Below are 25324 nucleotides of genomic sequence, written 5' to 3'. Positions count from 1 at the left end.
ACTAGGGGCAGCTTGGAACAAACTGTGGATTAATGTTTTTTGAAGTGTCTTTGTGGTAAAGAATTTAAAACCGAGTAAGCCCACCCAATAATACAGGTGAATTAGTAAGTATACTATAATCTGGATGGTACTTAAGAAAATCAGACATCTCAAATTCAGAGACAGAAAGTAGAGTGGTGGTTACAAGGGGCTGTGGGAGGAGGAAATGAGGAGTCATTGTTTAATGGGTATAGAGATCCAGTTCCGCAAGATGAAAAAGCTCTGGAGATCCATGGCACAACAATGTGAATATACTTAAAACTAATAAGCTGTATGCTTAACTAGTTATGTAAAAAAAAAAAAAAAGAAAAGAAAAGAAAATCGGATATCTGATATCAAGCTGACATGGGAAATTTATTTTGTAGAAAAGCAACATCTAGAGAATGCCACAGACAGCCCTAGTATGTCTAAAGTACTACATATAAATGATAATTGCTCATAACGACAACACTGAAGCACTGAAAGATACCAAAGTATTTTCTGAATCCAAGGAGCCAAATTTTACTCAGTATGGTTTTCATGTCCTTGCCTATCTCAAAGCTCTAATATGTTGACATTTGGTAAACCAGATAACCAGAACATTCAACACCCAAGTTTTCTGGCCATACATAGACTTACTCATACTCATCTGGTAAAACTCCACACAAATATTTTAACATTCCAATTTCTTGGTTAAGCTATATATTGCTTGAATTCATTAAATATACTTAGACTTCTCTATTATACAAAGTTAAATGTACAACTAAATTAGTAAAAAGTGCTCACTGTGGTTTATTCTACTCTGACAAAAATGTTTTGTGAAGGTACTCTATACTAAAATTGCCTTTTTAATTTAAATTTTTTCTTCTGTTTTGTAACCAGTTTTGTGACTTTTTTTTTTGGTAAGAAATCTGTGCCTTCTTAATTATTACAGATCCTTCTTTTTTTCTCTTTATTTCTTAGCTAAACTTCAGTATGAGCTTTATTGGTATCTCAGGCTTTGTGTGTATCCCTACTCCTAAATGCTAACCGTTCTTCAGAGGCCTGGAATCCAGCATGGGGGGCTTGCTGTGTTAAATTAGTTCTAGAAAAAGCATTAAAGACATTTTTCCTGAAATATACAGAATATGTCATGCCAAATCTCTTGTTTATACAATAAACTGGTAAAATTGGTAAACTGCACATATAGCTCATATTCCAAAATAGAATAACTTAAATATTAAAATGTACCTTTGTGTTACCACCATAACTGACCTTATGAGCATAACAAATGGAACTATTCAATAAAAAAAAAATCACAAAATCCACTAACCGTAAAGGCTGCATATCACAGCATATGAACTCTCATCTTCCTATGACCTATTCATAACTACAGACAGCAATACTTTTTTAAGCTATTCTAGCATTTATGCCCTAATTAGAAATTTATACGAAACACAATTTTATGTTCAAATATGGAAATAAGCAACATAATTCCAAAACCCAAAAGTATCCCAGCATTCTGTAAAAAGAAATATCCCCAGCGGCTACATCCATGGTCACTAGCATCATTGTGCAGCATCTCAGGTACCTTAAAGAAAAAATAAGAGCAATGTTTAAGTTTTCAGAACCACAGATTAGTTTTTAGAATAATTTATAGGGCAGTAATATTAGCTTTATAGGTAGCTGGATATACTGAGCCAACTCCTTAAAACAGGACCATATACACACTGACTCTAGCTAATAATGTCACACAGCATTTCCCAGCAGTTTAATTCACAATGATTATTCGGTTTGCTCCACTATGAAACGAAGAGCTATACTGATTACTCTGCTTTAGTTACTGCCTGTAGCTGAACCAAACATAACATGTGGCTTACCTAAGTTCGGAGATATGGAAATTCACATATAAAATAAAATTTTAGCAATCCGACTGGTTGGGATTGTTATGAGGACTTTGGTGACAAAAAGAAGCAACTCCTTTGTCCATTAATAAGGAAATTATGAGCATTCTGAAGTATACACAGTATGCCAACAACATGTGGCTTGTGCTGGGTTTCCAACAAATCAATGCACAGTTGCATGCCTGATTACTGAGCGTCTACTCTCAAAACGACACATCAGAAAGGGGTAGATATTTCTGTGTATCTGTAATTAGGCAGGATAAGGTGTGCTTGTGATCAACAATCCAAAAAGATAAAACTCTAAAGAACCTGTATTTTCTATGCTATCTTATAAAGTATAGACTCACTTATTACTGCATTTACTCTAAAGCCTTTTAAAAATTTATTTATTTATTTATTTATTTAAAAAGTAAGCTCTATGCCCAACGTGGGGCTTGAACTCACAACCCTGAGATCAATAGTCACATGCTCTACTGACTGAGCCAGCCAGGCACCCCCTAAACTAAAGCCTTTTAGAAATGAGGTTTCATGGGGGTGCCTGGGTGGCTCAGTTGGTTAATCATCCGACTCTTGGTTTTGGCTAAGGTTGTGATCTCAGGGTCCTGGGATTGAGCCCCATGTTGGCTCGGAATCTGCTTGAGATTCTCTCTCTCCTTCTGCTCCTCCCCCCACCCTGGGACTCTCTGTCTCAAATAAATAAATCTTTTTTTTTTTTTTAAGAGGTTTCACTGAACATTTTCTTTATTTTATTGTTAGTCAACACTGTAATTAGACTTCTTAAAAACTTACCATATCAACCAGAGCAACATACATGAATAAGCCAGCAGTAAGAGCAAATATCCACATAGAAACATTTTCAGCATAATGACCAATGAAGATTCCCGTTGCCATTCCAAGATAAGCCAGCATGGCTGACAAAGCGTTATAAAGAACAGCCTGCTTAACAGTCATGCCAGCCTTTAGTAAAACAGCAAAGTCACCTTTAACAGAAAACAAAAAAGGGGACAAAGTAATGAAAGAAATCACTTTTCAGACATATACCTAAGAAGCTTCTCAATTTAGGAAATTCTCTCATTTTTTTGAAGGAAAAAGAAAGCAGCAAAGAATTTCCAGGGGTAACAGTGTTAGTGTAAATCACCCTAATAGCTCTATAAATTAAGGTATTTTTTTATCCAAAGTTTTTCTTAAGGCTTCCACACTGTCAGTGAATGATAAATGCCATTAACTTAAACTTGTGCTCTTGCATGGTCTTCAACAAGCTTGTAACTGGGCACAAAGAAGAGACTGGAGAACACACATAAAATGATCATCAAATGATAAAGGCAATTTGTAATTAAGAGCTAAAGAGTCTAAGGTTCTAGTTATAAAAGGATAAAAAGAGAAATTAAGATCGGAATAGCTAAGGGAGGCATCATGGAATATGAAGGATCTAGAATGTGGAACATAAACCAGATGCTGAGGATTATAAGCATCCAGCAGGCAGATGGGAGGCCTTTTGAATGGCAGAACACATGCCAAGGAACAAAATTGAAAATGGCATCACAGGTATGTTGCAAATATCAATCTATAAGAAGAAAAACAAGGACATGAACTGGGATCCAGAACAACTCTAGGAAGGTTTTTTAAATCCTGGTGACAGAGGAGAAAAATATTCAAGGCACAATTCATCAACTTCCCTTTTCTTTAGCTCCAATGAGAGTCTCTTTGCCAATTTCTTTCTGTTAATGGAAGATGATTTCTTTGAATCCCGTGGTCTTATTCATATTATAGGTATGAAGATAATGATCACTGATGTCACCAGTATGCTGGTATAAGAAGGCATTTGGTAGGGTAATAGGACAAGAGAGGCGGCCCAGGTGTCTCTCTGGCAATCCCACACAGGCAATTGTGTAATCATACTCACAGGGTCAGAGTTCTGGCTGGAAACAAACTTACACTCAGTCAGAAAAGAAAGCTAGCTAGGTTAGTAGAAGGCAGGAAAGTTACAAGGAAGCTTGCTGGAACTATCAATAGCAAATGCCAGTGACACTAGGATACTTCATCCCCCTGGAAAATACTGTTTATGTGGTTCTCTTACCTAATTCATGAGGCAACTCGTGACAAAACACAGCAACAGAAGTACTTAAACCACTCGACAAACCTTCAGTAAAAGCAGCGCCTGGGTAAAAATCAGAGAAAGTTTGGCTACATTTTTAAAAAATGGCTTTTTTTAAAAAATGGCGCTTTTTAAAAAAAATCTTATCAGCATACAAAATGAGGTAAAAGAAGTAAACTATATCCTGGTCATGAATTAACAGAACTTTCCCAGCTGCACTCTGCATCTTTACAAGTAGTTTTAGATTACATTCAATTAGGTTTAAATTTCCCAGTGGAGCATAAGCAGGTACAACCGAGAAGGGAAAGTTCCACTATGTTTCAGAGTGATTAGAGGATCTTAGCACAGATCTGAGAAGTAACTGTTATCACATAGAACATTTATGTAAAAAATAAACTGACTTAAAAGGTTTAGAAGAAAACGCAGCAGTCCAAGAGTACAACTACGTACGTTTCACTGGCCTCAGAAGAATTCACTAAGTAATTAGATTTGTTTACATTCATTCTTTCACTGTCTAATAAGGAAAGTCCAAGACAAACAGCTCCCCCCATTTTAAAAGCTAACACTATGTACGACGGATCGCTTATAAAGTGTGACCGAACATGTGCATGTCCTCCTTTGTTGCTTCTGCTGTGCACAGTACGTAGAGGAGGAAGCGCACCAGGTTTCCAGGGAGCCAAGGCCTGGGCTCTTCTCCGCCTGATTATAGAACAGTACTGCCTCCTTGGGCAAGTGGTTCGCCTTGCCAGGCCTCCACTGCCTAACTTGTAATGATTTCCACTGCTCCTTCCAACCAAGTTACTATAAATTTTAAGTGTTCTGTTATCTCTCGATCATGACAGAACAATTTAATAGCAAAAACTCTCTAAATTTTTTGGTAACTGAACTTATCAGATATGCCAAGATTCCTTCAGTATAAAAGATGATGAAAAAAAGTGTTTGTAACTTAATATTGTTTATATGGCAGATAAGGGAACTCTAATGTAAAAACAACAACAACAAAAAAACGAAAACACATGCTCCATTCCCCGTTAGAGTTTGATTTTAAGACTCTACAAATTAAAACAACTTTTGAGAGTTACCACTTAGGTAATGGGGTAGGCAGTTTGTAGCACTTAATCTTATGTAACATTCATTAAGTACTTCATTGTCGAGGTAGCTACAGAAGAAATAACATTTTGATAACCTTAGAAGTTATTAGCTTTATCAAAATCACCCTATTCTTAGTTAAGAGGGGACTGGTGGTTTAACGTGACATTTTCAGAGTCAGCCAACAAGAAGCAAACACGTAGATGTGTACCAATTGCAAGGCCATCACTGAAATTGTGCAGGCCGTCGCCCATGATCACCATCCAGGCCAGTGTGGCGATGCCCGCGTCCTTCAGCTCCTCCCGAGAGTAGCGCTGACTGTGACTGTGGGGGTGGTGGTTTTGGTGGTGGTGGTGATGCAGAATATGATGGTAGTCATGATGGTGGTGAATGAGATCGTCTGACTGGCCAAGCGTATCATGAAAATGCGAATGGCATTTATTCTTGCACCCTCGGGGGACATATTCATTATAGACTTCTTGTGGATGAGCATGAGCTATCATGACCTCTTCTTCTTCCAAGATTGCTGGCTGTTGAGAATCAAAGTGGGAGGGCTCCTGGGAGTCTGTTCGTAAATAGCCTTCAGGTCCTGCAAACATAAAGGACCCTGGGTCAAAGCCAGAAGGCTTTGTTAATGTGCTTGGATACATCTCAACATTCCCACTGACAAAGTCAAAAGAGATCTTAGAGCATGGTAAGTCTCTCACATACAGAACTAAACAGAGTATTGCTGATGCAAAACATCAGGAGGTTTTAATGAATTTTAGAAATTAAATGGTCTCACATATTAAGAATGGATTTTAAACTTTAACCTCCAATAAGGTTAGCCCCCAGAGTCTCCCTTTATTTCCTCTGCCTTCTTACATTTTTTTCTTTTCAAGTTTTTATTTAAGTTCCATTTAGCTAACATGCAGTATAATATCTGCCTCCTTAGATTTTAAAAGATAACTTTTCCCTGATTATAAAAGCAGCACATGCTTACTTTAGAAAAACATTTAAGAAAAATACTGAAAACAAAAAACATGCATAATCCCGTTGTCCAACTTCTTTTTTGAGGGTAAAGTTCAAGGAAAAACAAGCATTTGAAATACAGTGATCACCAAGGACAATTTATTATCTACTACTTATGCAAAGAAAAGCAAATTGCAACAATAAAGTTTTGTTTTTCCCTTTGTCCTGTGCACTGATCACACTTTTCTCGGGCACATTCCTGACACTGTGGTCCAGTCCCAGGGCAGCCGTTCCCTCTCACTGTTAAGTATTTAACTGGACTCTGTTAGAAAAGTTGAAGAAAGAATACACACAAGAAGAGCAAGAACATTTTACTTATTTTTTAGAAAAAAAAGCAGGACAAAAAACAAAAGGTGGGCAGGAAAGCGTACAGATAGGCAGTAGCAACTAGGCAGTTTTTCTCCCTTGTTAGCTGGGAACTATCTCGTGAGCACTTACTCTGGCCAGGTACCCTGGGAGCATGACAAAGTCTCTAACTTCAACCAAGTTATGTTCTTGTGGGGCGACAGCCACATGTAATAAGGAAACACAAGTGTAAATAAGGTCATGTGAGGTACTGGAAAGCATGGGGAAAACCAGAAAAGGGTAATGAGAAGGACAGTAACTGGGAGACCTTTGTCTTTGGGTGATCAGGGAAGGCCTCTGAGCCCAAATGATGGGAGCAGGAATTTGTGTGAAGATCTGATAGGAGGCTTCCAAGCAGAGACATGCAAGGCTCGGAGATAAACCTGGTGTGCTCGCAGAATGAAAAGAAGGCCAGTGAGACTGGACATAATGAATAGTGGGAGAGAGTGGAGGGCAGGGTCGGACCATGAAGGTCATGGTGAGGAGTTTGATTTAAAATTTTAATCTTAACTCAATCCGTCCAATGCCAAGTTAATAGTCAAGCTACAGGAAAAATAGTAACTTTACAGTAGAGCATCATGTCAAGTGGCACATGACGCCACTGTAGAGGATACTATACCACATTGTGGTACTTCTGCCCCAAATGATCAATCTAGTCCTAAAAAAGATTAGAAACAGCCCAAATGAGGCGCAACTTGATCCTGGGCTATGCTCTGGACCAATTTTCTCTTTTGCTGGAGGGAAAATATAAAGGAATCATTAAGACAACTGGAAAAACATGAGTGAGGTCTAGACACTAGATAATGACATGGTATCAGCATTAATTTCCTGATTTCAATAACTGAACCCTGGTTATATAAGACAATGTCTTTTTTCTTAGGAAACATATACTGAGTATTTAGGGATAAAGAGACATCTCATCTGTAACTTACTTTCAAATGGTTTAGCAAAAAAGTGTGTGTATGTGTACTCAGAGAGAAACAGAATGATAAGGGAAGTAAAATAACTGGGGGTTGTATGAAAGATACACAAATTCTTTGTATTACTCTTTTTTTTTTTTAAGATTTTATTTATTTATTTGACACAGAGAGAGCAAGAGAGCACAAGCAGGGGGAGCAGTAGAGGGAGAGGGAGAAGCAGACTTCCTGCCGAGCAGGGAGCCTGATGCAGGGCTCGTTCCCAGGACCCTGGGATCATGACCTGAGCTGAAAGCAGATGCTTAAACGTCTGAGCCACCCTGGTACCCCTCTTTGTACTCTCTTGAAACTTTTCTGTATTCTGAATTCCTTCAAAATAAAAAATTAGAAAAAAATGTAAATATAATATAAACAACTTACTCACTGGCAATTAAAAAGAAAAGGCATTAAATATTTCAAAAGTAAAAAAAATAAAAAGAGGGACATGGTCCCCTCTCTCTCAGATAGTCCAAACTGCCTGCAAATCACAGAATAATAAACTCCCCCCAGCCCTCAGATTTGTTAAGACTTACGATCATCTGCGTCTGCTTTCTCCTCATTTGTTGAAAGTTGAGATTCATACTTGGACAGCTGCTTCTTAATCTCCACATCATCATCAGTTTCAGGTTTTTTCTGGTTCTAAAATGGCAAGGGAAAGCAACACTTTAAAACCATTGATGCGCTTATGTGTACAATTATAAACAAACAGTTATGCAAAAGACTCAGAGAAAGACAACAGAGTAAAGGACCTTTACTGGGATAAAATTCCTCCAAGGGCAGGCAGGGCCTGTAGTTAACTTACACAGCACATAGTTGTGTGTTTTAGGCATAACAACTGCTCAGGAAGGTGAAGCATCAAGGCTTCAGTAATATGAAATGTTGCAAAATCACATAATCATCTTTCTCAATGTCCCCTAGGTCATCTACTTTAAGTGTGCTCTGGGAACCTGTTAGAAATGAACAATCTTGGGCCACACCCCAGACCTAATGAATCAGCATAGGGATTTTTACTAGATGCCTGGATGATTCATACACATATTAAAATTGAACTCTGCCTCAGGTTATCAATTTAGAACCAACTGGAGACATTTTCTCCAGCATTTAGTGATCTGCTAACCAGCTGCTTGGTTTTCTCCATCCCTCTTTTGGACACCGAAACCCCATACTTCCCATACCTAAAACTATACTGTGACACTGATTAGGAGTTTGCTATTAAAACCAAAATACTTTTCCTATAATAAAACACCATTAACAAGCTTCCTCTTTTTAAACAAATCTCTGTTAGTTAGCCTCGAATTCATCACTAGGTTTTTAACTACCTCAATACCATGCTTGAGCTATTGTCCTTACCTCTGAGCCCAAGCATAAAGATCACCATTTGAACAATGGTACCTGTGTATGATTTATGTAAATCATACATTACTTACTTACGTAGAAGTAAACTTTACTTATATGCTTTTTTTATGTAGAAGAGAATACTCAAAATGATGAAAATTGTCACACAAATAATAGATTTCTTATTTGCAGTACTTTTGAATATGACTTAAATCACCACTGGAGCCGAGATTTCATTCTAGCTCTGATACCATGTAAAATATCCGTACATTCTTAGATTAAATCTAGAGTTCTTAAAGGCAAGCACACAGACACATCTTTATACCTACCCCTAGCTTAGTGCCTTCAACAGAGAAAGTACTTCAATATTTGTGACAATAACTGAATTCAGGATATTTTATATCACATCAGTTAACGCTTTCTTTCTTCTTGGGCAATGACCTAGAACTCACAGCTTAGCCAATTCTTTCATTCTATAAGTATTGGGGACCTATAATGTTCTCTATGCTGAGGGCTGGCAATACAACATAAAGCAAGATACACATGGTCTCCGTTTTCATGGAGTTTATCACCCACAGGGAGGGAGGCTTTACAGATATAACGATTAAACAGCTCGTTGATGGCAATTTTTGATATGTTTTACAAAGGAAAACCATATAGTGCTATAAGAGTGTATAACAAGATCTAACTAAGTCCCAGGGCAGGCTTCCTTGAGAAGGTGATCCTTATACCAAGACCTAAAGATAAGCAGGAGTTTGTGGGGGAAGGGTGGGCTGGGAATAGGGGTGGAGAGGTGGATTCCAGGTAGGGAGAACAGCATGCAGGAGGGCCCTAAAACAGGAAGGGGCCAACCCCATCCCAGCAATGAAAACAGCGCAAGGTGGTTGGGGCTTAGTAGGTCAGAGACAGAGGGGGCTAGAGGCTGGGTGGCAGAAGGAGACCCTGACAATGCAAACCAAGTTAAAAGTGTGGACTTTGTCCTACTAGTATCGAGAAGTCACTGAAGGAAGGATTTTTAATGGTGGTGTACAACTTCATCAGATTTCCATTGAAACAAATCACTTTGCTCTGCTCTGGGAGAAGAAAACAATAAAATACTGCAGACAGGCCAGTTAGGAAGTGGCTGCTCTCACCCAGGTGGGAGATAAACATGGCTTAGACTAGAATGATAGCAAGGAAGAGGGAGAGAAAGTGGAAAGGCTCTAGATATATGCACTAAAACTAGTTTGGATATGATAAGGGAGATGTCATAGATGACTTGCACGCTCCTAGTGTAAGCAATAACCTTCACTGGTAGAAAAAAGGTTTTGAGGCTGAACTTATTATAAAGGTCCAACTATCTATATCAAGTATGAGATATGACCCTAATTTGAATATAGATTTCAGATTGACATATATGGTATGATATATGGAATCTCCCAGGGATGCAGAATGGATATCTTAAGGAAAATCCTTAAGGCTGAAAATGTTCTCAAAACTCACCATATAATGAAGAGTTTTTGTTTTGTTTTGAGAGAAGAAATGTAATTTAAAACTGTTAAATGAGTAATGCTAAGATCTGGACACCTTTAATAAAAGATAAACTCAATATATTCTAAAAAGGAAGAGAACAAGTAACATTTACAAAACTCCTGTGGGAAGTCTGTGTAGAAATTATGCTTACTTGCCATTTAATGTTTCTTATACGTTCAACAAATGTTTGGTAACTATCATGTGCCAGATGCTATTCTAGGCATTGGAGATGTAGCAGAGGTCCTAGCTCTTAAGAAATTTTATTCCAGTATAAACTATTTTAGAAAAGAGATCATCAAACTTCTTTGACTATAAGGCAGAGTAAAACATGTAATATACCGTAATATTACTGCTGCCTTTAAAAACATTGGTCATGACAGAAGATTAATTTCACAACTCACTGAGTTAAAAATTGTTCTGTATTAAATCATAGAGACTACTTCTTAAGAGTCCCATGTGAAAGAGTACCAGATTAAAGAAAAGCTATCTATAGGTAAAATTTGAAAACTGAGTTGAAATTAGCATGCTAAAGAAATGATGGCATGTGAACTAGAGCCACAGTAAAACAAACAAACCTTCAAACCTCACCCCCACCAAAAGAGAATAAAAGATTTTTTTTTTTTTTACGGAAAGAATTCCAGGGAATGTAAACAAGTAGGATAACTCTCCAATCAGTCCAAGTGAAGCACCTGGGACGATGGTAACATGGAAGAGGGCTCTCTGGATTAAGAATGAATAAGCTATTCTCATTTCACTTCTTTCCTCTAACTTTAGGTCCAGTAAAGAGAAGGTTCACAATTTGTAACTTGAGGTCTTAGTGAAGGTCAAATCTCTAAGGGCAAATCTTCACAGGATGGAGGAGGCGGCAACTCTCCTGTTCACACACACACTTGTTTCCCACACGGCAAGAATCAACTACATTTGTTTTCAAACATCTTCATGCCAGTTAGGCTTGTTACTGTAATTGCACAATTTAATTACACACAACTCAAATTGTGAAATGATGGTGAGAATAGTTACTTCTATGAAAACTTAAGCTGAATGCTTTTGAAAGATTCAAAGGCAAGTTGTTAAAAAAAAAAAAAAAGACTATCAAGTTACGTAAAGCAACCACTGCATAAAATTTACAAAGCCTAGATTCTACTCTTGAATAGCCTTCCAAGTGTGTAACCTCTTGCTCAACTTGAGAGAAACCAAAATTGGAGACTGCAGATGAAGTAGCCTGGCTACAGAAAAAAAAGATCATACAGAGCTCTGACTCAAAGAAAATCTTGGTCAACATCAAATGACCAGAATATGAATGTACAAATGTTTTAAATTAAATTAAAATGTCTAAGATGTGTACATGTCCTCTTTAAGAGTTCCCATTAGGACAATCTTTTGACTGACATGCCTGGTCACATCAGTTTAAGAGGTGCCAGATAACCACAGGCGACTCATGGGGTGTTTTTACCAGAAATAAAGAGCCTATACTTCATACTATTGGCTGCCTACTATTTTCTGGCAGCAATTTGCAAATTTCACAAAACTGTGAAAGTCACAAACCCTCTGAAACACAACAGAATATTAAGCTACTGGATGAATAATTAAAATGAATCATAAGAATTAATCATAACTACCAATAAATACCGACAGTGTATCCATAATGTTTCTTTAAAAAACAAAACAAAACAAGACAAAACACATAGAGTGCCTGGGTGGCTCAGTTGGTTAAGCGTCCGACTCGATCTTAGCCCAGGTCTTAATTTCAGGTCGTGAGTTCAAGTCCCACGTCGGGCTCCATGATAGGGATGGAGCCTATTTAAGAAAAAACAAAAAACAAAAAACAAAACAAAAAACCCCACACAAACAAAAAAACACAACACTTTATTGACGTATGATTGACAATGAAAAAGTTGTACACATTTAATGTATATAAATCAATGAATTTGGGTATATATACCCAAGAAACCATCGCCACCATCAAGGCCGTAATCATGATGCTTTGGACCTTCAAGGCTTTGTTTGTGCCTTGTTTGGTTTTACACAAATGTTCATCCTTCACCATTCTTACCCTCTTAGGAGTTTGGAGGGAATACTGAAAATAGAGAACTCCAGGGTTATCGAGATGGAGAATAGCTTTCCATGAATGCCTCTGGAAACAAAAATTACCTCAGGGTACTGAAACCCTCTCAAATGAAGATCGTACCCGCTGGACAAGCTCAGCTAACAGTCTAGTTAGAATACTACTCACATAAGTCTCTGATGCATAGTAAATACACAGGACTTTTTCTTACCTTTTTCTTCTTATCTTTAAATTGCTTGATCAATGTGAGTACATGTTCAACAAGAAACATGAAATACAAGCCACCCAGAGCCGTCAGACCCTTCCATGTGGAATCAAAATAGGTACTTTCTTCTATGTTTTGAGAAGACAGATGACTGAAAAGTGGCCCTCTCTTCATTTCCATTGCAGATTCTTCATGGCTGTGACTATGGTGGTGACTTGCATGAGACTACAGGAGAAACAGTATGTATTTTATGAATTCATTAGTTTCACATGTCAGAAAAATTGGCTAAGATAATAAGGTCAAATATGAAACCATTCAGAATTAGGCAATTAATGGGATATGTGAGAACTGAGGGGGGAAGTTTAATACATTAAAATGACCCACAGGCTGCTAGCGATCTACAGCGTAATATATAATGTGCTAAGGCACTTAACGGTGTACATTGGTTTAGTGTGATGACAGATACCTTCTCTAACAACTCTCATATAGGTAGCGGGTATTTTCAATGTTTGACAAGATACCAGGGCCACAAATGACAGGGAACTCCCAGACTCAACAGGCATACAGGGTTTACTGTTTATACTCCAGGTAGAAAAAGCCCATACTAGTCCTGTCACTGCGCTTACAAGAAGCCTAGCGTGTGTCATGGGCCCTGGCAGGTACCCGAGATCAGGTGCACTGCCCCAGCAGTCTGCAGCAGGCATTAACATGAGGGCATGTCAGGGAACCGAGTGTGGAGCACAGCAAGAGTGGTGAGATGGGGGTGGTCCCAGGGTACACCCTACACACAGGCTGTGTGGTGCAGCGAGTATTCCTGAACATCTGCCACCTGGGGCCGAGGGAGCGTAGCACAGCAAAACAGTCTGGCACTATGTAGAGAGAGCTCTGGGAATGATTTCTTTTTCCCACTGACCTGTAAGCCTTTAAGGGAAACCTAAAAGATGCGATCCAAATACTTTAAGTTTTTAACAGAGCTATTAAATAAACTTTACTCAACTTATTTAAGAATTTACTTGTGTCAATGAGTATGAATCTCTAATTACACACATAAATTCAACTCTAAAGGAAAACTCATTTCTTGAGTACACAGAAAATCAGTTTTTATTTCTGCGGCAATTACATTAATGTAGGCAGATAATTTACATTGTTGCAATCTGTCACAGTAATAATATCTGAGCAGACTCTGTCTCCTTTCATTAACTGGGCCCCAAAAGTTAAATTAGTCGGTATTTAGTAAATTCCCTTAAAGAGAAAAGCAAAAAACAAACCACGAACATACATTAAGATCTAGTACAAAAATGCAGCTTTCAGTTACCAAATATATTTTAAAATCAACTTTTCTAAACCAAATTTCTAACCTTTTACGTATATCAATATAAAGAACTCTAGTGCAAACCAAAAATATATTAATTTTTTCACTGTTGAATAATGAAATATACTGATAGGACAAATGACTGTACTTACATGTGGAAGGAGGTGTAAAAAAGCATCGCCACTTAGTGTCCCAACAGCCAGTGCCACAAGGAAACTTAGGAGAAATTTGAAAAACACCCGATTCATGAGAGGCACTAAGATAACGCCGAGCAAAGACAGAAAACTGATGATGGAAATGGCTATAAAGCCACCAACCCAGGCTGTCAAATAAAACACAGCAAAGGAAAAATTATACAATCAAACTTTAAAAGAGTAGCATAAAGCAACTTGTAAAAGCCAGTTGCCTTCCTTAACCTAAAGAAATACAAACTCAGTAGAAGAGGACTGTGGAACTAGGGCAATACCCATTTGCTGGTACAAATGAATAATCTGACTGAACCCTCCTGGGAAAGAGGAGAAGTCTGGTGGAAAGTTCTTCAGATGGGGGTGGAAGGGAGAAAATGGTTACCAATGATGAATTCTAGATCATTTGGAAACTGAGCTTTTGGACTCCCATACACAGGTAAATTAGGGAAGAGAGGAAATAAAAGAAAGAGAAAAAAGGAACAAAAAAAAGGAAAGAATGAAAGAAACTGGGAATTCAATGCTTTCTTCAGTAAACAAAGCAATTATTTGTTTACCATAGTTTTTGAGCAACGCAGCTCGACACTGTATCAGAACTGATCTTGGTTTCATTTATTAATAAGAACCAGAATTAGGCTCCTATATAGCAGATATTAACTCTGACCTTCTGAAACAGTGTGACAACATAAAAAGCCCAAATTTTGGATGGCCCTGATTTCTTGTGGGATGACCTCAGTTATAAGCTGTCTTATTTATTTCTACTTATTATTATTTTTCTTAAGGCAAGGCTAACCAACCTCCTTTCTTCACATTCAAGGCTGAGAACAATTAAGATATTTGGGGGGCGCCTGGGTGGCTCAGTTGGTTAAGCGGCTGCCTTCGGCTCAGGTCATGATCCCAGGGTCCTGGGATCGAGTTCTGCATCAGGCTCCCTGCTCAGCGGAGAGCCTGCTTCTCCCTCTCCCTCTGCCTGCCTTTCTGCCTGCTTGTGCTCTCTCTCTCTCTGTCAAATAAATAAATAAAATCTTAAAAAAAGATATTTGGAACTATGCTGAAAAATGAATATTGATGTAAATACAAGGAAAAGTACAACATAAATGTATCTACTTGAAATTATTTTTATGTAAGAAAGGCAACTCTACCTATTTGTAAAGAATAGGTCTTTGGAGGGATTTCAGCTTTCTTTTCACTCGTTGTATGAATCAGACATGATCTAGCGTCAATTTGATTGATGATGGCTGGGCAGAGATAGTTGAACTCCGTTGCATTCAGCAGAACCTGGATGCCCATGCCATGAGATGTAAGCAACTTTGACGCATTGAAACACTGCAGGAAACAAAACAGTGAAAATCACCAAAAAGCATTCCCATTAGATAATCCAAAAAAGTTGTCTGATGATACAACACCCTTTCCATACTGAAGCTCCTTATTTTTTCAAGTTAATGCATTAAAACCAACTTTTGTCTTGAGTACTTTGGAACTTGCCTCAAGCTCCCTGGAGATACTATGTCACAATGGGGATATCCCACCTCTTCTGCCTCCTTCTTCTTGGGAGAAGCAGGTAAATCACTAGTCATCTAGAGAGAAAGCCCCGAGTGGAACAACCTTGAGGATAAATGGACATTCACAAGCCTGTTAACTCATTGTATAAACCTATTAAGGAAATGAGCTTTAATTTTGAGATGGAGTTCATTAGAGATTGAGAAATACGTTGCTTTAGTACTAATGCTACCCTACGTGGCCTAAACAAGCCCAAGACACGTCACTCTTCCAGCAATGACTGTATTTGCAAAACTTAGCTCAGTTCTGTCTATACACCTGGCAAAAGCTCTACAACGAGAGAATATTAAATTATGTAAATTACTCTTGCGGAGGGCAAGGCTGGTTAATAAAACAAACTTGTACCAGCAGGCAGCTGTTTCAACAGCTTAATTAGATGACAAGCTTAGTTTGAAGAGAATCCCCTCTAGGTAATCTAAGCTCCCCTTCTCACACACAAAAAATTGGCAGTAGCACCTGCTTCTCATCTTCTGTAAAGTTACTTTAAATTCCCATAGTTCTTGGCCAATACTACTCAGGCCAAATTTTATTACCGGTGTCACTATGGGAATGACCATTAGGATTATTCCGGAATTGGTACAGTCATAGGATGACTTGAACGAAGTACTCTTTAAGTTTTGCTTATTAATGCATACTAACTATAATTTCTTGCTCTTGACATCTCTCAGCCAAGAAAAACTGTGTACAGTCTGGAAGTCTAGACTAGGAAAACACGTGACTTCAGAACCTCACTTCCCAGACTTTTCAAGTATCCAGCACATGGTTCTTGGTAGCCGCTCCAGTTTCAGTACTCCCCAAGTCATTGAGAGCCCTCTTTCAAGAAGGTAACACTATTGTTCTCCATGCCTTCTTTTGTGCCTTCAACCACACCTTTCCCTAAAACATGGATTCTAACTCCTGCTTTTTCGACCTCCCATTTTCTACTTTTCATTAACAATATTTACCTTCTAAAACTTTATCCAAAAATACCCTTGATTACTGCTTTCCATACTCATTTTAAATTCCATATTAGAAAATAGTTTTAGCTACCAGCACCATTCTTACCAAAAAAATTATCCTCCAAGTTTTCTATCAGGCATGTTTACAACACAGTAGAGACAAGGGCATTTGGGCCAAGTGCCTGGATGAGAAAGTAGAAATTCCCTTTTCAATAACATCATTTTATTTTTACTTTATACTCCTTGCAACTAGAGATAGAATGGCAATGACAGGACAAACAAGCAGGCATAATGAAAAACATTCATCTTACCTCCTGAGTATTTTCATTTGCGTTTCTGGAATACATAAAGCCTTTTCTGGGCTCACTCACAGATTCATTTGTTTTCCTACTGGCCAGCCGGCTCACCCGGCTTTTTTCTGTGATACTTGGTGGAGTGGAACTGCTCACGTCTTTGGGGAAAAATTTTCCAGGTTTTGGAGTGTCTATTGTCTCTAGAAAGTGAGTTCCTTCAGAGACAGCATTATACACAGTTGAGGTCACTTCACTAGCAGTAACATCATCCTTGATTAAAACATTCCTTCTACCATTGGCACGTTCTGATCGGTGAGATCCTTTCCCCTGGCTGTTTCTGGGATCTTTACCCGAACTATCAGACTCATGGTCTGGGCAAAGACCTTTCCGATTATTTTTACTGGAAGCAGCATGATTACGGTGAGAGTGGTGATCATGGTCAGAGTGATGGTCGTGGTCATGGTGTATATGGATTTTTTTAACCTTATCTATGCCTATATTCTGAAGCAATTTTCTGAACCCTTCAACTGACAAGGAATTATTTTCTCCATAGCGATGGAAAAGCTGCTGTAGATGATGTCGCTGTGTGGCAACTGCCAAGTCAACATTAATGCCAGATTCCCAATTCGTAATAATTTTCTCAGTGGTCTGAGCGAAAGCAGTTGCCGGTTCTAGTTCATGAAGGGGATTTGTGACTGACAGTGTGAAGGTCAGAATCAAGATTACAGATAAATTCCTCGCCATTGCACCTTCCTAGAGAAGACAGAAAAAAAAAATCTTGCCTTCACTTTTAAAACAATTTAAAACTTAAGAAATCTCATGCTGAAAATTGCTATCAAATAATCAAGGTTTACAGAGCATCATTTAGTGTGACTGGTTTAATGCTACATACTGTGAAAATATAAAGAACTACATATATACATAGAGAAAATATGAAGAATCCTAGGCTCTACCCTTGTATTGCTAAAACACTTGAAACAACTGGAGAACAAATGCGTGCTGAGACCATAATTAGCACTGCAAAAGCAATAGTAATTCAGAAACTGGAGATTCATGTGGTCACAGACATACTTGGCAACTTATTACTGTTTCTGTGGACCTGCAAAAGGGATCACCGGGTAAGAACAATGATTCAAAACAAAACCCAACTACCCCCACCATCATTATTTTATAGAATAATCTTTTAACATTAAAAAAACTAGAAATGGCAATCTCAGGATAATTCACATTTAAATCTTTTTTTAAATATATACAAATCAACTTAAGGCTTCTTTCCCCGAATCCCACTCCTCAAAGGTACCTAGTTTTGCCAGTTTCTTGTATTATCCCTTAGGATAGTTTCTATGCATACTCAAATAGATGTGTCCTTTTTCCTTTACACAAACGGGATCCTTTTTTACTCAACAAATGACACCTTTCTGTGTTGGTACATATAGATTGATCTCATTCTCTTGAATGCCTGCAAAATAACACCTCTTTAAGTAAATTAAACTTCATAAAAAAAGTATCATTCTTATGTGGCTATAAAACAGTGAAAATTTTATCACAGACTATCATCACTCATCCACACAATAGTATCTGAAACCAAAGGCCTACATTCCACAGAGAAGAATGAAGTTGAGACTTGCGGCACCTGGCTGGCTCAGTCAGTGGAGCCTGCGGCTCTTGAACTTGTGGTTGTAGGTTTGAGCCCCATGCTGGGTGTAGAGATTACTTAAAAATAAAATCTTTAAAAAAGTAAAAAATAAAAAATATAAAGAGACCATTTTATATATATAAATCAAGTTGAGCCTTAAAAAGCAGAACTCAGTTAAAGGGAAGGTATAGTCCAGAGAATCAGACGTACTGATATCTCAGGATGCGGCAGAGGTCCACCAGCAGTGATGGATGGTGATTGTGACCAAATTCATCTGCCATCAGCCAAAGAAGCTAGCGGTCGGGTTCCGGAGCTAGAGAGCAAGGAGGGGCAACCTAGTTCTACCACTTTCAGCTGTTTCCTGCACCAGGAAAAGCTGGTAATGATACATACTTGACGGATGACTGAAGAAACCATATGAACGAATGTCTGTGCAGGTGCTCCATAACTGTCATTTGTTGCACACTGCTGCTTATCATACTGGAAGCAGTGGAAAATGGAAGTATGTAACTACCGTACGGCTAGACTCCTGAAAGAAGAATCGTCAGAGCCTGAGGTTTTCGGAATTCAGTTAATACGCAAAAGAGAAAGATTAAGAAATCATTCGCAGGAGAGGCAAGGAGCGGGGTGGGTGGGGACACGCACAGACGGATGGCTCAGTGGGCAGCTCCATGCCTTTCTCCAGGGAGGATGCTTAGACCGGCCGGCGGATCTTCCCTGCAAACCAGCATGTGTACAAGAAAAAAGAAAGCCGAAGGACAAGGGCCTGGAAAAAAAGGGCGAGTGGAGAAAATGGGAAAAGAGGACACAAAACTGCTTCCAAAAGCTTTTTATTTTTAAACACGACAGTACCTTCTTCGAATATGAGATGAACAGGACAGACCGTTTCCTTCTAAAGTCCTTCGCTGCACCCCGAAGCCTAACTATGCACCCGAAACTGGGAAAGTCCGGCCTCCACGGCCCGCGAGGCTCCCACTATCCGCTGTCCACTCCCGGACCCGCGGGACTCACCTCTCCGCGGCCTCGCTGTCCCCGCGCGCCGGCTCAGCTCCCCGCGGGCGGTCCGGAGGGTTCGGAACCGGTCCCGGCTTCTCTCTGAGAAACCTCTACAGGGCACGGAGAAGCGGCGGTCTCATCTGCCCGGCTGCCCCTCGGGCCGGGGTACCGCCGCGCAGCCACCGGGAAGCCGCGCCCCACGCGCCTCGCCTCCCGGGAGCAGGAGGACAATTACTAATTACCGCCGCGCGCAGCGCGCCGCCGCGAACCACCGCCTCCGCCGGCCATGACTCCAGGGCATGCGCAGTGCGACCCGGAACCCCGTCCCGGTCAGGCGGATCCGCGTGTCCGCCTGTTCGCCGGCGCCACGGGGCTCGCAGGAGCGGGAGGGGCAGAGGCGCAGTCAGAGTGGGCTGTGAGCGCCGACACCAGCTAGCTGGGGGCCCTTTTTAAGAGCCCCACCGCGGCCCTGCGCCTCTCTGAGGCCGGAGACTCGCTCTCCAGGCCGCCCGGCCAGCCCCATCTGCTGCTGGGACGCTGGCCCGTGAGGGGCAGCGGTACGTTCCTGACAAGCACACGAGCCCCGGGTCTTTGTGGAAAGTCCTGAGCCACTCCAGTAGGGCCTTCGTTCCTGGGACGGAGGCTGTGCTTCTGCACTGGGCCACGATCCAGAAGAGAGCTGGTAGCTGGGCTCAGACACTGAGGACCACTCGCGGCAGGAGAGGGGGCGGGCCCGGCGAGGCGGGGGCGTAGCCGCCTCCGCCCCGCCCTCGGCCGCCTCCGCCCCGCCCTCGGCCGCCTCTGAAACGCGGTGCGGATAACGCCAGCGGGAGAGGCGACCGCGCGAGTAGTTCCGCTCCGAGGGCGGAAGTGCGCGCCCAGGTCTCGGCCTTGGCCCAGCCAGCAGCATGGTTGCGCCGGTGCTGGAGATAACTCACGTGTTTTGCTGCCCAAACCGGGTGCGGGGCGCTCTGAGCTGGAGCTCCAGGCCCGGGGGACTTTTGGCCTTCGGCACGTCCTGTTCCGTGGTGCTGTATGACCCTCAGGTAGGAGAAGTGGCCGGACGCCCGTTTCCATGTTCTTCGGGGGTTCCAATCCTCTGCGTGCGCTCGGGGCGGACTGTGGACGCTCTTGCGGAGCGGCGGGGAGGGTATGTGGGTGAGGAGTCTCCCATGGACGCGCTGGACTCACTCCTCGTCCTCTCGCACGCCGCGACAGCCTGGGATCACCAGGTCCTGCCAGTGGCCTGTTAGCCCCACGTAACCCCACCTGAAAGACCACCTTTTCTGAAGCCTTCCGTGGGGACTGTCATACTGTTAACTAGTTTGGGTTTTAAAGGATTTGCAATTTAGGTATGGATGAAAGCCATAATCACAGGTGCTCATTTCTGTATTTTCCTTCAGACTTATTTAATAAGCTTGTATTGAGTTTCAAAGAAATATCACTTTTATTTTGGCTTTGGGAGTAGACATTTTAAAGAAGGCGCTGTTGGAGTAAAGGTCAAAGGGATTAGGGACCTAAGCAGTAGTTATAAAGCAGGACTTACACATTCCCTGAATTTCACCCAGTCAGTTGATTATTCTCTTAGTGCGTTACCTACCTAACTTTTAAAGTGCCTAGTTTTTGCATTCTTTTTTTTTTTTTTAAGATTTTATTTATTTATTTGACAGACACAGCAAGAGAGGGAATACAAGCAGTGGGAGGGGGAGAGGGAGAAGCAGGCTTCCCGCAGAGCAGGGAGCCCGATGCGGGGCTCGATCCCAGGACCTGGAATCATGACCTGAGCCGAAGGCAGACGCCTAACGACTGAGCCACCCAGGCGCCCCGATATTCAGCAAATTTTTGAGGACCCTCTATGGATTAGCCTTGGACTGGGTGGTGATGACCCAGAGATAATGGGTAATAATTCTTCACCATCAAGGAATTCTTAATCTAGTGAGAGAGACAGGGAAATTTGATTAAGTTGTTCCACAACTTCAAATAACATGTGTGAAATATACTAGTTTTTTAACATTTACTTTGCATACTTTTTTCTCGTCATGAGAATTTCACTTGGCATATAAGCAAACAGGAAGTTGGTGCTATTGGCAGTAGAGAAAGGGGCTCTGAAGAGGCAGGCACTGTAGCCAGAGAATTAATATCGTCACCAGTGTGGGAAGTAAAGAAAGCCCAAGTGTGGAGGGATTTTGCTGAAAGCAATAGTCTCAGAAGCTGCTGGGAATTGGCTATAGGCCCTGAAAGGATCTGCTATTTGAGGGAGGAAGTAGTTGTGGCTTGGTAACTTTGTATCATTAAGGTTGAAGGACCCAACACCTGATCAACCATGGTATGCAAAGTTGAGTCATGAATTTGAATCCAGTAATTGTGAATTCCTCTATTGAGGAATTTTTGCTCAGTAAAGCCCTCAGATTGGTGTAAACTTGGTGGAAGTAGGCCCTGAGACCTGTGGGCGCACAAGGAAGAGTTACCTTGTCTAGCCTGGGGTGTCAAGACAGGCTCTCCAGTAGAGAAGGATGGAGGTGATTAGTAGGAGCCAGCAGATGAAGATCGGAGAGCTCAGTGTGCTGAGAGCACAGGACATAGGAATTGTGGAGTGGTGGAAAAACGCAGACACACATTAGAGTGAATGGATGGTTTAAAGTTTATGAATTAAGAGAGGTGATTTGGTGTGAAGTAATCCTGAACTTTATTGGCATCAAAACCACTGATAACTGACTTCTATTAATTTATTAATTCCTCTGTAGGATAAATTGTAATTTACTAACTGGTGTTTTCTTCTGTAAAGAAAAGAGTTGTTATTACCAACCTGAATGGTCACACTGCTCGAGTCAATTGCGTACAGTGGATTTGTAACCAAGATGGTTGTAAGTATTAATCTAGTTGTTAAAGCTGATCTCAATTGTTTTCTGATAAAGTATTATTAGTCATTTTTCTTTTATCAGTTGTGTTAATTTAACATTAGCTTATCTGATACTATGCAGTTGGAAAACAAGAAAAACAGGATGCCTAGTGAAATATCTGAGCTGTACTCCATAGAACTACACCATGGATAACATAGCAGTGCCTAGGATGAGGGTAGATACAGCCCCTGACTCTGGCTAGACCCTCTCCATTGTCCACAGTTTTTGACTGAAAGCCTGTAAGCAGGGCCGGTGCTGGGGTGCAGGCTGGGATTCGGAGGATTTGGCTTGAGATTTGTTTCTGCCACAGACAAGCTATTGCGTTTTTAGGCAGGACATTGCATCTCTGTTAACACCTGAAAAGTAAATGCTTGAACTTGGTCGGGTGACCTTAGAGGTTCACAACACCTGTGAGGTCAAAATTATTTTCAGAATAATACAAGAAGTTATTCACAGTTTTCATTCTCATCCTGTCTCACGTACACAGTGGCATACTGCAACAGATTCAGTACAGAAGCAGATACAAAAATCCAGTTGTATTCTAATAAAGTCACATGTTAAAGAGATTGGCAGAAATGTAAAACAGTGCCTCTCTTCTCATTAATTTTTTGTTTTGGAAAATATAGGGATTTCCCCTCCAGCCCCCCACAAATGTTATTTATGTTAACGTGTGATGGGGTTCGTCATCATTTTTGAGTAAACTAATAAAAAAGTATTTTTCAAATTTCTGGTTTAATTTCTAATGTGGTTGATATTGGTACACATAGTCCATATAAACAAAAGCTTTTGGGGTTCTCAAAAAATTTTAAGAGTGTAAAGGAATCCTGATACCAAAAAAATTGAGGATTACTGGACTAGATTATCTCCAGGTCTCTTTTATCTCTAAGATTCTCTGAGTCAAGAACTTTTAATTAACATATTGCTTTTAGATGGTGCTTCTGAAATCCTGTGGAATTTCCTCAGATGTCTTATATATACCTACTGTGGTATTCTTATGGACTCTGAATTAATTTTATTTTCCTTTCCATAAACATTTATTGAGAGCATTCTGAGCCATGAGCAAATGCAGAATTTTCTGAACGAGTAAGACTTTGCCATGACTTTATCTCTGACATTAAAAAAAAGTTTAATAAGCTACTTATTTCATTTCGTAGTGCAGGATTAGTCATGTTAGGTCAGTAAAAATAGTAGAAAGAGTGGCTGTTGGTGCAGATATTAAAGCACAATTGTAATTATATTAATTGCCACCAAGTGACATCAAAGACTACTTGAATTTCTATATAGGGATTTATTATAGAATATTAATTTGGGCTAGTATATTTTATCTTCCCTTTAAAAGTGAGGTTACATGAAATGAATTGCTTGTGTTTCACTGTAATCTATAACTATTAGGTTTGGTTTCCTCTAAGATTAGGGCTCTATCACCAGATAATTAAGATGTTTTTTCTTAACCCAGGTATCAGTGAACATAACATTTTAATAATACCATTTCATATTTTCAGGGATGCCAGGCTGGCTCAGTCAGTAGAGTATGTGACTCTTGGTCCCAGGGTCATGAGTTCAAGCCCCATGTTGGATGTGGAGCCTACTTAAAAAGATTAAAAAAATACTACTTCATATTTTAAAATTTAACACATTATTTTTATGTTCCTTATAGTAATTTCCAAAGTCATGTAGTTAAATGGCTTAATTTCTGTGATGTATGAAGTAATTAAAGCCTAATATCACAGCTGGCTGGCACTAGGGTTAGGACATGAACCTGGGACTTCTGACTACAAGTCTAATGTCCTTTAGACAATTCCCCACCACTTCCCCTAAGTATCTAGCACATAAGCCAGAAGAAACGAACAAGTGGAAAATCCAAACTAAAGTGATATTTGATTATTTCCACCCCGCTTTTGGTTGTTAATCCTTTTGTTATCAACAAGAAGTTGTAAATGGTTAAAAAAAACTACTTTGAAATATTTGTCTTATTTTAAAAATATGTCATATACTTGATAACAGCAGCTGACTATAATATCTCATATATGTTATTCCTACCAAAAGTGTTTAGCCTGAATCTTACATGAGGAAACAACCAGATATATCCAGATTAGGAACATTCTGCAAAACAATTGTCTGGGACTCTGATTGTCACAAAAAAGGGGGACTGGGAAACTATTCTAGATTAAAGGAGACTAAAAAGATATGACAACTAAATATGCAATGTGTGGTCCTTAGATTCAAAATTTTAAAAAGGTATAAAAGACATTACTGGGACAATTTGGGGCAGTTTTAATATGGACTATATGTTACATTAATGATGCTGTGTCAACAATTAAAATTGTTGAATACAATAATTGTATTGTGGTGTTGGGGAATGTTCCAGTTCTTAGGAGATATATGAAAAAGTGTTTTAACAGTCAGAGGTCCTGATATCTGCAACTTATTTTTAAATGGTTTGCCATAAACAAAGAGGTCTATGCATATACATATATAGAGAAAGTGAGATGTTAAGCAAATGTGGTAGAATGTTAACAGTTGGTGAGTCTAGGTAAGGGGTATATGAGTTTTCTTATATCTTTTCTATAGCTTTGAAAGTTCTCAAAATAGCTGGGAAAAAATAAAAATATTTATGGAAATATAATTTTTTCCAGCTTCTTCTACCGAATTAGTTTCTGGAGGATCTGATAATCAAGTGATTCACTGGGAAATAGAGAATAATCAGGTGGGTAAACATGTTTATAGTTATAAGAAATAACTTATGTCTGCTTTTATTTTCAGCTCTTTTTTTCATATCTGCTGTGTTCTTTTATGAAGTTGCTTCATTCTTATCAGTAATCCAGATCCTATATCTTCTGTACTTCACATGCCCTGTACCCTTTCCTCTGATATTTGTTCTCATATTCATATGCTGTCATTCATTTCTGTGAATTTCCCATCTCTTTGGAATAGTTCTCAGACTGCACTTACAGGGGCCATTTGTTCTCTTTTCAGTGATAGCAAAAATT

General features: G+C 39.8%; 2 protein-coding genes and 1 non-coding gene across 7 annotated transcripts in view; 1 reads left to right on the top strand and 2 right to left on the bottom strand.

Moving 5' to 3' along the window:
• Positions 1 to 374: 374 nt before the first annotated feature.
• SLC39A6 (solute carrier family 39 member 6) lies at positions 375 to 20159 on the bottom strand. Of its 5 annotated transcripts, XM_025886702.2 has the most exons (12): positions 19450 to 20159; positions 18832 to 18967; positions 18103 to 18261; positions 16821 to 17555; positions 15154 to 15337; positions 13979 to 14148; positions 12521 to 12739; positions 7931 to 8036; positions 5297 to 5674; positions 3979 to 4059; positions 2691 to 2881; positions 375 to 1588 (listed from the first exon to the last, which is right to left on the bottom strand). In XM_025886702.2, exons 4-12 carry the CDS (start codon positions 17544 to 17546, stop codon positions 1436 to 1438), a joined length of 2208 nt encoding a protein of 735 aa, XP_025742487.1. In that variant the 5' UTR covers positions 17547 to 17555; positions 18103 to 18261; positions 18832 to 18967; positions 19450 to 20159; the 3' UTR covers positions 375 to 1435. The 5 variants fall into 5 exon arrangements, with proteins under 5 accessions (XP_025742487.1, XP_025742484.1, XP_025742488.1 ...); XM_025886699.2 differs by lacking the exon at positions 18103 to 18261; XM_025886703.2 differs by lacking the exon at positions 18832 to 18967.
• On the bottom strand, positions 2321 to 2393 carry TRNAN-AUU (transfer RNA asparagine (anticodon AUU)). Its single transcript has one exon. It is a non-coding gene; the product is annotated as a tRNA-Asn (tRNA).
• Positions 20160 to 20288: 129 nt separating the features above from the next.
• ELP2 (elongator acetyltransferase complex subunit 2) overlaps positions 20289 to 25324 on the top strand; it is a 47796-nt gene continuing 42760 nt past the window's right edge. Inside the window, exons 1-3 of the mRNA XM_025886643.2 lie at positions 20289 to 20480; positions 22220 to 22298; positions 24971 to 25041. Coding sequence (XP_025742428.1) covers positions 20343 to 20480; positions 22220 to 22298; positions 24971 to 25041 — 288 coding nt within the window. The 5' untranslated portion in view covers positions 20289 to 20342. The remainder of the gene's footprint in view (positions 20481 to 22219; positions 22299 to 24970; positions 25042 to 25324) is intronic.

Source organism: Callorhinus ursinus, unplaced genomic scaffold (genome assembly GCF_003265705.2).
Source record: "Callorhinus ursinus isolate GAN/ISIS: 27379988/994484 unplaced genomic scaffold, GSC_fseal_2.0 scaffold11, whole genome shotgun sequence".
Taxonomy (NCBI): domain Eukaryota; kingdom Metazoa; phylum Chordata; class Mammalia; order Carnivora; family Otariidae; genus Callorhinus; species Callorhinus ursinus.
Note: the sequence above shows the minus strand (reverse complement) of the source record. Positions and strands in the feature narration are given on the sequence as shown.

What these genes read in the sequence shown, in the direction of transcription:
- SLC39A6 (XM_025886699.2), bottom strand. Translation starts at nt 18,855, where the DNA reads ATGGTTTCTTCAGTCATCCGTCAA. An exon ending in CAAATGAAAATACTCAGGAG is followed by an intron (nt 15,338 to 16,820) that starts GTAAGATGAATG and finishes TGTTTCCTGCAG; the next exon opens with TGTTTCAATGCGTCAAAGTT. An exon ending in TTTTACACCTCCTTCCACAT is followed by an intron (nt 12,740 to 13,978) that starts GTAAGTACAGTC and finishes TTTCTCCTGTAG; the next exon opens with TCTCATGCAAGTCACCACCA.